The sequence below is a fragment of the Pelmatolapia mariae genome, linkage group LG7 (assembly GCF_036321145.2).
Source record: "Pelmatolapia mariae isolate MD_Pm_ZW linkage group LG7, Pm_UMD_F_2, whole genome shotgun sequence".
Classification (NCBI taxonomy): domain Eukaryota; kingdom Metazoa; phylum Chordata; class Actinopteri; order Cichliformes; family Cichlidae; genus Pelmatolapia; species Pelmatolapia mariae.
The window spans coordinates 6,259,064-6,272,635 of NC_086233.1; the positions used below are offsets into that span (position 1 = coordinate 6,259,064).

Here is a 13,572-nt window from a genome sequence, read left to right on the forward strand (position 1 = left end):
GTGTATTATTATATTTTTAACTTCGTCGCTATTAAGTTTAGGTTTAGGTCCACTTGAAACAAGCTGAACATTCCACTGATGAGACTGAGAGCCAAAGTAGTCAATGTCGTAGCTGTGAAATGATGACTCGGCTTAATGGCAAGGAGAAAAACAGAATCAATGAGCCCAGGTGGTGTTGTGTCCAGGTTTCCTGTAGTGAGGTCTCTGCCCTCTCTTCAGGGGAACAGAAATGCATTTCACCTGTGTTTTTTAGGTCAGGACACCTTTACAGAATACAAAAACTTCCTGCTAAAGCTAAACTTTGAATAGTGTGATGAGCTTTTTTAACAGACTGAATTTGAAATTGTGAAGAGAAGTGACTCATGAGTTTGTTGAAGCATTTTTAAAAATGGTTGTTGTCATGTTAGTTATACATTCAGTCACTTACATTATCATTTCTATTCCATCAGACATGAGATTTTTTTTTCCAAACCAGCCACTACAGACCAACTTATCTATCTGGCACTAATACCATTTTAAGGGGGCACTGATGTGTAGCCATGCCAACATACTGGTTTTGCTAAGGTTTTATAATGTGGAGCAGAGTGAGGTAAAAAACAATTCAGCACTCCCCAGCTTTCCTCTGGGTGCAGAAGACAAGTGAGTGTTGGCTGCTTTGATTATTGTTGTCGTAGAGCACAGGTTGAAAATGCTTAACAATTTAAAGTCAGTGAATACAACTCTGGTTATACAAACTGTGTAAAATGTCAAGAAAACACCTGCTAACTGTTTAACCACAGTTAGCAACAGTTGTGCCATTCTTTTCTGATACAGGATTCTAGCTTTTAAACAGCACTGAGTCTTCTTTCGTTCTTGCTGAAATACACACAGACGTACATGTAAATGATGTCTGGATGGGAGCATATCCTCTAAAACCTGTATATACCTTTCAGCACTGATTGGCAGCTTGACCATCTGCAAAGGCACAATGTGGATGTGCATAAAGCAAAGAGGAAACTGCCTCTTTGAGATGCTCTTTTTACACCCAGTCATGTTACTGACCGGTTGCCAAGTGAGCTAATGAGTTGCTTTTCAGTACCACTATCATTTTCACCCTTTTCTTTCTGTAACCCAACTTTGGAGACATGTTGCGGTCATAAAATTCAAAATAAACCAACATATTTTATGATGTATGAGTAAATGTCTCAGTTTAAATATTTGTTCTTTTGTGAGTACAGTTTGGACTTTAATCGTTGAATTCTTTATAGTTACTTTTTACACAGTGTCCTAACATTTTTGGAATTTTAGTGATTTAGTGATTAATCAGAGTTCCAAAATTACACTTTAGTATCTTTAATAAATTTTAATAATTTTAACCACTGAATGAAATTTCAAAATTGTGGTTAGCCTGAAATCTCTATTCAAACTTTTGGACTCAAGAAAGTCACAAACTAAATACAATTTGACCTTATAAATACACTATCAGCATTATTAGTACCATTTTACATGCTGGGGATCTTAACACCTGACAAATTTATATTTATTTATTATTATGGATCGTAATTTATGTTGATAACTTGGTTAAAAGATGCTTAAAGGATTTGTGAATGTGTTCACTGCTGTAGTACATTTAGTTGAAGATCAGATTGAAACTGGGATTTGAGCCGATTTATATCACTCAAGGAATTAACAGCAACTTTTAATTTATTTTGCACTAGGGGGCAGCAGGAAGACACAAACAATGCTGATTTGGCTTAAAAATGTGGCAATCTTACAAGTCATAATAACGTACCTTTTTGAAATGAAACAAGGGTCGAGAATATAACAATAAACACAAAAATAAACAGACATTATATAACAGAAATGTTTTTTAATTTTTTTTTTAATCTTTTGTTTCTCTTGTACTGGCTTAAAGGACCAATAACAAGATCATACTGGAAGCCAAAAGTCCAAAACTCTAAAAGCACATGGTTTTTAAGAGGGAGTTCATTTAGTTGTGTTGCACAGATACTTAAACAGTCCTCCAGTTGTTCTTATTAGCTTTAACCGAAAAATTTAAGCTTGTTTTGACGTGTGCTGCATGTGTTTGGAAAGAATATAGAAATTTAATTATTCTGCTGCCACAGTTGGAATGTGGGCAGACGTGTTCATAACAGATGGGCGATGTTTAATTAAAATGCCTAATTTACTGTATAAGAAGGTATTTAATTAAAAGTAATGGTGTCACAATTTAAAGACATTAAACAAATCTAAATTAGTGCCACTCAAGAGTTGCTCTTAACTTTTACAGTAGGAGAAAACAAATAAATGAAATAAATGTCTATTTTCCACACTGTGGAGGACATCTTTTTTTACTCCTGAATTTGTATTTTAGATAATTTTTATAATGTTATTTGTAGAATTTTGTTTTCAGGGCTCTTTAGTAGGTAAAAATCTTCTCTTTTGGCCTTCCTCAGAAGGAATTCAAAAGCAGTTACTTTGAATCTAATAAGGAAGATGAAAAATGATCTGCATTTGCATTTTGTCAGGGTTATTAGAGGTCCTTCTACACAACTGCATAAATATTATTTAAATGGACTGATTCTTATATAGCGCTTTTTTACTCTCCCGGAGTACTCAAAGTGCTGTATACAACATGCCACATTCACCCAATCACACAAGTACTGTCTCTAAACTGAGTGCTTTTCTAACAACATTCACACACATTCACACTCCAATGGATTCATCGGAGAGCAACTTGGGGTTAGTATCTTGCCCAAGGATACTTGACATGCAGACTGGAGGAGCCAGGGATCGAACCACCAACCTTCCAATCAGTAGTTGACCTGCTCCTGAGCTACAGTCACCCGATATTTACTGAAATAAATCTGGCTGAGAAATCTTATTCTCTTCTAAAGCCTCCATTATTAATGCAGACAAAACTTAAATGAACTCCTGCCCAGTACACTCACTGCAATCTACTGTTGGGGTCTAGAAGAACTTCACGTTCAACCTCTACCAGAATATATACGGAGGGGGAAATAATTATTTGATCCCACTTACAAAGAAATAAATAGTCTCCAAATTTTAATATTTCATTTGAATGGAGAGAGACAGAATATCAAACAAAAATCCAGAACAAACACATTACAAACATATAAGAGTTATAAATTGATTTGCATGTCATATTGTGAAATGTGTGTTTGATCCCCTACAACACAGCCAAGAGTCAGGCTCCAATTTAGAGTCTCAATCCACTGCGTGTGTATAAAGCACACCTCTCAACAGAAGGTTTCTTCCATTCCAGCCTCTCCACTATCATGGGCAAGACCAAAGAGCTGTCGAAAGATGTCAGGGACAAGATTGTAGAGGCTGGGCTGGGCGACAAGACCATCAGCAAGAAGCTTTCGGAGAAGGTGACAGCTGTTGATGTGATTATTCGGAAATGGGAGAAACTGGAAATGACTATCAATCACCCTCAGTTCAAGAAGGAACATGATCCCAAAAACACCATCCCCACAGTCAAGCACAGAGGTGGAAACATTATGCTTTGGACAAGTTCACCACATTGAGGGGCCAACGGATTAGCGCTATGTGCTGCTAAATTCTGAATGAGAACCTCCTTCCCTCAGCCTGAACCCTGAAGATGGGTTTTCCAGCATGACATTTAACCAAAACATATCGCTAAGGCAACAAAAGAGTGGTTAAAGAAGCAGCACATTAAGGTGATGGAATGTCCTAGCCAGGTTCCAGGCCTCAATCCTATGGATAATCTGTAGAGAGAGCTGAAGCAACATAAAGGATTTAGAGACCTTCTATAAAGAGGAGTGGGCCAGAACCCCTCCTGATTTCTTGCAACCATGTACTAGTTATACTTTGCGTGGGGATCTTATTTCACTTAATGACATGCAAATCAATTTAAAACTTTTACGTAATCCATTCTGGGCCATAGAATGAAACTACCATATGAATTAGAGACTGTTCGCTTCTTTGTAAGTCAGCAAACTTACAAATTAAAACAGGAGTTTAAATAAATATTTCCCCCCAATATATGCAGCCATGTGAAAAAAACAGAACTCCGCGAAGTGCTGTGAAAATCTAAGCAAACCCCAACACTCTGTTTTCGTTGCAGTATTAAGTAGCAGCCAGGTGCTGCTAATCAAACGCGCCTGATTAACTGATCATCAGCAAGTGTGATGATCTCTATAAAAGCTAAAGCTTTTGCAGTTTGCTGGTGTGAAGAATTTAAGGGTGTGTTGATGCAATGCTACAATCTTCCCAGGAATTCATGTCCTTGCAAATTCACTCCAAGGTCGGAGCGGTGCTCAGAGAAACCACAAGAAAACTTGAGCACTACATCTCAAACTTAAATGTTCTCAGCTGTTTCTTTAGATTGTGGTATTATGTGTTGCCTTTAGGGATTCTTTTTAACCTACTTTGCTTTGTTAGATTCAGTTCAAGTGACAGTAATCAGTCTTAGGTGCAGCTAGTGAAACTAAGAAAAAAAATGTGGTTAGTCACATTTAATTCACGAGTTAACAAATTACTTTTATCACACAGAGCCAGGTAGGCTTGAATAATGTTCTTCCCTTAACAAATGAAACTGCCATTTAAAAACTGCAGAGTGTATTTGCATGAGTTATCTGTCAAATAATACCTGTGTGTGTCTGTGTGTGTGTGTGTGTTTACCCTCTCTGCTGCATCCTGGGCCCATGCAGGGCTGGAAATCTTGAGTGTGGGGACACGGCACGCTGAGATCCAGCTGGGCCTTCAGCATCCTTTGTCTCATCCGGCGACCTTTTTCACATGTAGAGCTGCTACAAGCTGACCAGGGAGACCATCCTGAGTAGATGCACGTCTCAGGTGTGTCATCTACGAGAGAAAGATCGGTGATGACTGGGAAAGAATAATTTCATTTTTTTCAGCAAATAAATTTGCTTTGCAAAACTTAATTTTCCTTTTCACTCCAGCGAAGTTGCTGAAGTCATTTGTCACATGAAGTGGGAGGGGAGAGGGATGAGGGACTGCACTGACATTGATTGTATAAAAACTGCATCCAAAGGTGATTACCACAGGTAGTTGACCACAAGAGGCCACAAAGTGACATCTGAGGGGGAGAGAAAGGAGCTGAGGGGAGAAGCTGGAGAGGAGTGTGATTTGTGAATGTCCTGTCCAATTATCAGTGATAGCAGAGCTACAAGAAGTAGCAGGGGTACTGGCTTCAATTAATAATGCTCCCTCAGGGCTTCAGAAAGGCAGAGAAAATGAGACGAGAGGCGAGAGAGAATATACTGCCAGGCCACAGAGACAAACGTGAGTGGGTCCAATTCTCTGGGATAAAGTGTAATGACAGGAGAATGAGGGAAGAAAGGAGCTGCCGACACTAAGCGGAAGGTAAGAGGAGCGTTGAGCTGATGTGTAAGCGAAAGCGTCAAAGCTTCAGGCGGACCAGGGGGATCAGCCCAAATAGATACTCGTCTCTGTAGTGTCACCTCATGCAGAGATAAGGGAGAAAGCGAGGACAGGTAGAGGAACAGAGGAGGGGAAAGAAGCAAATGACTCATGACTGACTGAGGAAGACATTCATTAGGTGGCAGGAGATCCTTCTTAAGAATTCTGCTGTGTGGGCAAAAACCTTCCCTCTTCTCAAAGCCACTTCTAGTAGAAATAGGCTAAAACATCTACGCACAGCATAAACAATGTCATGCGACAACCCGTATTTGGGCTAAAAACCGTTAAAAAACACAGTTGCTATAAGGATTTAAAAAACAGGTTACAGCAGGCAGTAACCTCTGGATCTGAAAAACTTCTGCTTCAGTGTCTACAAACATGTGTCAGTCCTTACAGACTGCCATTTAAAACCCCATGTTTACAGCACTGAAAAACATATTTACAGCCTCCTTTCTGTAATTTCCTCCTTAATAACTGTACACTGGGTGGAAAAAAAGAAACACCCTTCGTGCACCCACTTACATCCATCTAGACCTCACTTTGATTGACGGGCATCTCAAAACAGAAAGTGGAAGTCATTTTTTATACAACTTTATCAGTCTCTCACATCGTTGAGGAGGAATTTTGGGCCACTCTTCTTTACAAAGTTGAGTCAGTCCATTGATGTTTGCAGAGGTGTTTATGCACAGCTCTCTTAACCTTTCAGTTGTGGTCCCCACCCCTTACTTTAGTGGTCCAGTCAAAATTGACCAGTCTGTTTTAATAGCATAGCAAACATTTTTCACCACCAAATTCAGTTCAGTGGGTCTTTCATTTGGTCGTTCAGTTCCCATTCATTTCCTATGGCGGTCACTTTTGACCGGGAACACAACAGATGTAACAAGGTTGATTAAAACACTCAAAATTCAATGAAAGGGGTGCTCATCACTTTTATATGTTCAAGTGCAAAGTGTGGAGGATGTCATAAGGCCTTGAGGCAATCAGACGTAAAACACAATATTTATGAGTGTTTTAATTTGTAAATCTGTCACATTTGACCCAAACATGACAGGTACCACAGGTACCACCTGTGTACCATCACAGCACTTCAATTTAGGTCTGGACTTCGATTGGGTAATTGAATTCTTTTCTTTCTCAGCCATTCTGTTGTAAATGTGCTGCTGTGTTTGGGATCATTGTCCTGTTTGGAACAAGCTGTTGGACAGATGGCCTCATATTTGACTCTTTGGCATCCAGAGCAATTTATGTTCAATGACTGCAAGCTGCCCAGGTCGTGTGTTTACAAAAGAAGCTCAAATCATCACCGCTCCACCACCGTGCTGACAGTTGATATTAGACATTTCTATTGAAATGCTGTGTTTGGGTTGCTCCAAAAGTGGTGCTGTGCATTCTGGCCAAATATCTCTACTTTGGTCTCATCTGTCCAAAGGACATTGTTACACAAGTCTTGTGGTTTGTCCAGATGCTGATGTTTCTTTTTCCTACTATCATGAACTTTAAGATTTAACATCCTGACTGAGTCCTGTAGAGTCTGAATTAAAACAAAAACCTTTTCTTTTACATAGGAAGGCAAACCTCCTGATCAGGTTCATTTGAATAGCAACCCCTTGCTTCTACTTATCATCTTAATTCCTTCTTCTTAATAATTTGTAGAAGACGCAACAGAGTCCTGTGAAAACTTTTTCACATAACTTCACTGTCTTTTCTAAAAAGTTTAATGGTTAAATAAAAATAGAACTACTTTCATAACCATCATAATGAACGTCTTATGACTTTATGCCAAACAGGTAACGGTCACAAACAGATTTCATGTGTAGAGCCTCAGCCATCAGTGTCCAGACTGAAAGCATCTCTGCTGCATCACAGAATATCAAGTATGTTTGATAAGGGCAGGGCTTGCTCCAGACGCAACTGTGGGGGTCTGGAGCAGTGGGGCGCCCACCTGCACACAGCAGGGTGGAGACAAAGCCCTGCCAGATGTGTGTTATGATTGTGTGACCTTCCATCTGAGTCTCAGATGATACCAGTTGTGTCTGTAATGAGCTGTGCGTGCGTCCTTGATAATCTGAAGACACTGAATCCCTATTGTGGCTGCTCATTTTGCCAGGAACAAGGTTTAATAGTTAAAGTAAAAGTTTTGTGAACAAAGAGGCAAGTTCAAAGCACAGGAATGCAATATCTTATAATCATGGGGTTTGAATAATTAGTTAAACACTGAGGCTCTTACAGGTAATCTACTATGTCTTGTTTGGGGTCTTTCCCTGAACAACTTTAATTAGGAAAGAATGTATGTGAGTGTGTGTTTACCTGTCTCCTTCTCCTCTTGTCCAATATCTGCTACTATGTCATCTATGGTGTCGGGGACCACATTACACTGCTCCCCCTGTGCACACGAGGAAAGATGTGACTACACACTTAAACACTATCAAAAGCATGTTGACAAAGCGTGACTTTGAGACTTTATTTCTGAAGTTAAAAATAGTAGTTTAACATAGGATAAATAACACTAATTTAAGGCAGACCGCTTATTCATTTACCTTTATTTTCTGCTGTGTATGTATGTACTATATGAATTTTAAATAATAAATTACTTCAAAGTACTTCATTTCAAAAAGTTTTTCTACACTTGGCTCTCTATGATCTCAGTGAGATCTCACACTCACAGCTGCCCACCTACTCCTGAAATCTTTTGTTTTTGAGGGCCAGCCAATCAGGAAAAAGGTTGTCCTAAAGGGAGGGAAAAGGAGCTAAAACAAGGTCCAGTAAAGGTCCCTGTAATTAGGGATAATTTTTAATTGTCATGCAAAGATACTTCAGTATCTTCACTGCAGTGAAGTATCTTTGCATGACAATGCAAAGATGCTTTTTGATACTTCAAAAAGCAGTGGAAAAACTGCATGGGTCACATGAGGTGAGACTAGTACCTCTGCTGGTGAGCTAATTTGTAAGCATGTTTGTCATCTGCTGACCTTCACTGGCTTTGCTAACCATTATTACAACACAAACTCAGATTCTAGCAAATCCCACAATTAACATAAAAAGCTCACTGATGACTGTGTGTGTGTGTGTGTGTGACTGACATTTTTATTAGTCAAATTAAAAACTTTTTTTATGTGAACTTTAAAGTTTAACCATCTACAGAAAAAGCATCAACCACAGTAGAATTTCACATTATTTCCTATGAATTAAACTGTGTACCTTTATTTGTGGTTGGGATTCAAACTTCCCTTATTACAACATGAAATAAGTTAGGCGCGAATGTACACATAAAATAGTACACGTAAAATAGATAAGAGCCAAAGTCAAAATCGCTATTGGCATCTGTTTTGGCCAAATTTAATCGGTCCCTTTAACGTCTCACCACAGTAAAAAGCTGCAATGTATAGTTGTGTTTATTTGAAACCCTAAACACATTCACACAGATGAAATTTTTACCTTTCTAGCAATGCGTTCCACCACTACCCTGGCCACAGGGGTGATTGCTCCGCCCTCTGGGTCATAGAACGGGCTCTGGAGGTGGTCCAAACTGGTCAGAGGTCGGATCTTCTCCTGAGGAACCGTGGGCTTGTTTGGTGACTAAAAGAGGCAGAAGAAAGGGTGTCGATGAGCTTATAAGGAGTTTAACATGCACTATAAAAAATAATAAAGCATTTATATTATAAGTGACTCAAATGACTGTTAGTGGAAGATAAAATACATGTATATGCTGACAAACCTAATGATATTAATTTCTATTATGTTTTAGATGTTTTATTGGTTTAAACACTATATAGATTGCTGCATCCCTCTTTTATGCTTTTAGTAATCTCTCTGGGCAAAAATATTCCACCATAGCAAAACTAGACAGACGCTATCGCCCAACTAAAGGCAGACCTGCTATACTGAAATCCAAATCAAAGGGCTCTTACTTTTCACTTTTATCTCCCTAGGTAGATGTCACAGAGTTTCAACGTGAATCTAAAGGTGACTCAGCTCTGACGGCTCTTTAACAATCAGGGGAAAGCGGACGTGTCCAAATAATATGCAATGGCTAAAGATCGGGTCGTGAACTGAAAGAGAGCTATTCACACTCTCCCACATTAGGATAGAGCAAAGCACTTGGTCTAAGAAGGGATGGTGTCCTAGAGGAAAACATCTGCTCTCCTATATTGTGCATCCAAAATGCCTGAAAGAAGAGAGTCCCAGTCCTCCACTGAGGAATGGTTAGAGTAATTAAAGTTAAACAGCAAATATTGAGGGCATGGGAATTATTTGTGGGACAAGAATACTAATCCAATAGCGGCCTATTGTGAATGCATGTCTGTGAAACAGGCTTTTAAAAAGGGAACAACAGAATTCTTCTTGAGTGAAGCAAACAATACATAAGTGGCTTATTCATAGTAGAATAATTAAAAAAATGAATAGCAACACAATAGCTTTCTGATTTTGATTTTCCATTCTGTTCCAAAATGGATAGGTGGGGAAGTAAAAAAGGCGATCTTATGGAGTCACAGATTTTCCAATAAACCACCTGGTCTACAGCTTCATTTCTGTTTGATCTTACCATGCATCACTTATATCCATTCAAACAGACCCTTAATAGGAGATACTTTGTTTCCAGGTATGTGTGTGTCATAGCATGTGTTGCCATGTCCAGAGAGGAGATAAAAACATGTGACAATAATGAATTATTCTCTGTGTTCTCTCAAGTTCAGCATCATTTTAATTCTGCCCTGTTTTGATGTATTTTAATATATTCAGCACCAATAAATAAGCCATTAGAGGAGGTACAAAGTTACACTCTCATCTCCACTGCAATAGTGTTAATGATTCTCTTCATAACTCTAGCATGGTGATGCTTTGGTGCTGTGTTGGAGCTATGCAGAGCTTTGCAGGTGCACATCTACATGTTAGAGTTGTTTATTGCCACCACAGAAGATTTTAAAATTAACAGGAAATGATTAAAGCTTTACTTTTAATTCAAAGGTTTTCACAAGTATTGGATTAACAGTATAGGAATTGGAGCCATAAAAAAAACTCCACTTTGATATAGTTATACATATATTGTATCCAGTACGGGTCCATACTGGCTCGGATGTCGCCCAGATTAACAAGGTCCGCGTCAGGTGTTGAGGAACCAGGACACCCTGATGAGAAGTGCGCTTCTGGAACAAGATGGCATAGGTGGGCAAGAGATGAAAATAGGGTGCTGTTGGAATTTTACTACACAAGTAATCCCAGAGGAAGGAGTTACATGAATAGCATGAGTGGCCTATGGAATCTTCGATACCCAGGATCCAGATTGACAGCGAAACAACTAGTAGCTCAGTGTTCCAACATTCGGAAGAAGGAACTGCTCTCACAGCTAGAGATTGATGAGGTACAACACAAATGCTACGGCAAGGGGGAGCCAGGACCATGGGTCAGGGGGCAGACCACAGCAACCTCCCTGAACAGGGTCCAGTAACCATCACAGTGGCAGACATCCAAGAAAGGCAGGAAGAGTTGGACAGCACCAGGCCCTGACATGGTTCAGCCAAAAACCTGCCTCAGTACCACATGGCAGCTCCTGTCAGGCATCATAGCGGCTAAGATGATCAGGCACATGGCTACAATACATGAGCAGGGCACAGAAAGGAATTGGCAAGAATACCAGAGGAGCGAAACACCAGCTACTGGTAGACAGAACATTCACCCAAGACTGCAACACCAGACTGACCAATCTGTGCACTCCCTAGATTGATTACAAGAAGGCCTATGACTCAATGCCCCACACCTGGATCCTGGAATGCCTAGAACTGTACAAGATCAACAGGACCCTAAGATCCTTCATCAGGAACTCAATGGGGATGTGGCGTACAACACTAGAGGCCAACTCCAAGCCCGTAGCACAAGTCAGCATCAAATCCGGGATCTACCAAGGAGATGCTCTGCCCCCACTGCTGTTCTGCATAGGCCTGAACCCCCTCAGTGAGATCATTAACAAGACTGGCTACGGATACCGACCATGGAATGATGCAATCGTAGGCCACCTCCTCTACATGGATGACATCAAGCTGTATGCCAGGAGTGAACGAGACATCGATTCAGTGAAGGTAACAGTGGTCCCAGTGGTAATCGGAGCGCTAGGTGCAGTGACTCCCAAGCTAGGCAAGTGGCTCTACTAGATCTCAAGAACAACATCTGAGATCTCTGTCCAGAAGAGTGCAGTTGTAGGAACAGCAAAGACACTGCGCAGGACCCTCAAGCTCCCAGGCCTCTGGTAGAGGACCCGAGCTTACAGGATAGACCGCCTGCAGGAGCCAGAGGGGAAATTTTTTTTAATATAACGTATCAAGTTCAAGCTTGGCAATGTTGGCTTGACCATGTACAAAAGACTCTGTTGCCTTGGTTACTGGTTGAATTCATATTATCCTTGCATTTGCTAAGCTGAATAGCTTTCTTCCATCTGCTTAACGTCATTTCCCTGCTTACTTTCTCCTACATGTCCACTGGATTATCTAACTAAGACCAAAATGTAAAAAAAACATTTTCTTCTTACATTTTGGTTGAAAAAATTGTATTTGTGGAAGACACAAAAAACAATAAAAACAGCTTCACTAATGTCTGCAAACACAAAAACTGCAAAAGCATTTTTGTATAGTTTATGAGCAAGTGTCTGGAAGACTACGTTCCTCCATATGTCTGCATGTGGGTGGCAGGAATTCAATGTCTGATGTACAGGATGATGCATTCATTATCTCGTAGTAAAACCTTTGCAACAATACATTGTTTTTACCCAAGTAAGAAGACATTATCGGCTTGGAATATGTGCCATTTAAGGACTAAAGAAACAGCAGGGTCTAGGCAATGCATAGTTACATATATTACTTCTGTTATAGCCCACATTTTATATAAAGGCTGACTCATACACAGAATAAAAGAACATGGTTACAAAAATAGCTCACTACTGCTCAAAGTTACATTTATTTTTTTAAATGAGGAAACTGTATACTTTGTGTAGTCTAAATTATACTTCCTTTTGAAAATGGTGAGTAAATTGACGACACTTTTATTAATGTCCCTAATTTTATAACTTTGAATGCACGTGCATATACAGAAAAAAACCTTAAATTATATGAATGTGAGTGTCAGTGTCAGCTAGAGCGCTTAGGCAGAGACTATGTGATAAAAGACTAAGAAGAAACACTTCCATGTTTACAAAGTAACAGACGTGAGTTGAAAGAGGACTGGTTTTATGTAAGTGAGGTTTTTGAAAGGTATTTACCACCTCCACTCTGCAGGGTAAGCTCCTTGCTTATTCATGAGCTTGTAAACTATAAATAAATCCCTTTAGTCTCCAAACGGTGGGTGAATATGGATGAGCACCTTGCATTCCAAAAATGAAGAAAACCAAAGAAGTCTCTCAGAGTAACAGACAGGTGAAAGTCAAGAGTGCTGTGATGTGATGAGGCAATTTGCTATAAATTCTATTTAATGCCAGCACAGCCACACAGCACTAAACCTTCTAATAAAAGGCAATAAACAGATTTATCTCTTAGAATTCACTTGAAGATATTATACTGCTTATTCCATCTGATCTGGTATTAAAAATATATGTAAATATTTGGTCTGGTCAGAACATCATGGAGTATTACACCATGTCTAGAGTTATGCCACAAGCTTGTCTGCTGGAGGTGCAGCGTGCTAAGAGTGGAGCCTACATGTTGGACCCCATGTTGATTAAAGAAAAGTTAAAAGATTGATCTGCGACATTTGCCCTCCTGCAGGAGCTGATGCTGAGAATTTGATGCTACATAAAAAGGCATGTTTCATAAAGCTAATTGTCCCATAATTCCTTAATGATTCCTGTGGCAGTTTTGTTAAACTGTGACAAACCTTCAACGCCTCTTCTGCCTGTCGCACTTTACAGGTGTCTTCTAGTGGCAAAAATGTTTGAAATAAATAGAAAGGTTCTCCGAGAGTGTTTTCAACCAAGGCCAATGCCCTATTTCACAATTTTAGAGAAAATGATCCAGATACTCGGCAAATTTTCATGGGTTGAAATCACCTCAATCGGGGGTGGATGTAGGTCAGGAGGTAGAGCAAATCACTTCCTTATCGTAACGTTGGCGGGTCGATCAAATATCCCTGGGAAACGTACTATTCCCAAGTTGAATGTTTGCGAATGTGAGATGCACTTAC

At 39.7% G+C, this 13,572-nt stretch overlaps 1 protein-coding gene across 1 annotated transcript in view; it reads right to left on the reverse strand.

Moving 5' to 3' along the window:
• Positions 1–13,572, reverse strand: part of LOC134630417 (spondin-1-like) — a 110,991-nt gene that overhangs the window by 12,176 nt on the left and 85,243 nt on the right. Inside the window, exons 9-11 of the mRNA XM_063477684.1 lie at positions 8,845–8,985; positions 7,717–7,792; positions 4,648–4,830 (exon numbers count right to left, since the gene is read on the reverse strand). Coding sequence (XP_063333754.1) covers positions 4,648–4,830; positions 7,717–7,792; positions 8,845–8,985 — 400 coding nt within the window. The remainder of the gene's footprint in view (positions 1–4,647; positions 4,831–7,716; positions 7,793–8,844; positions 8,986–13,572) is intronic.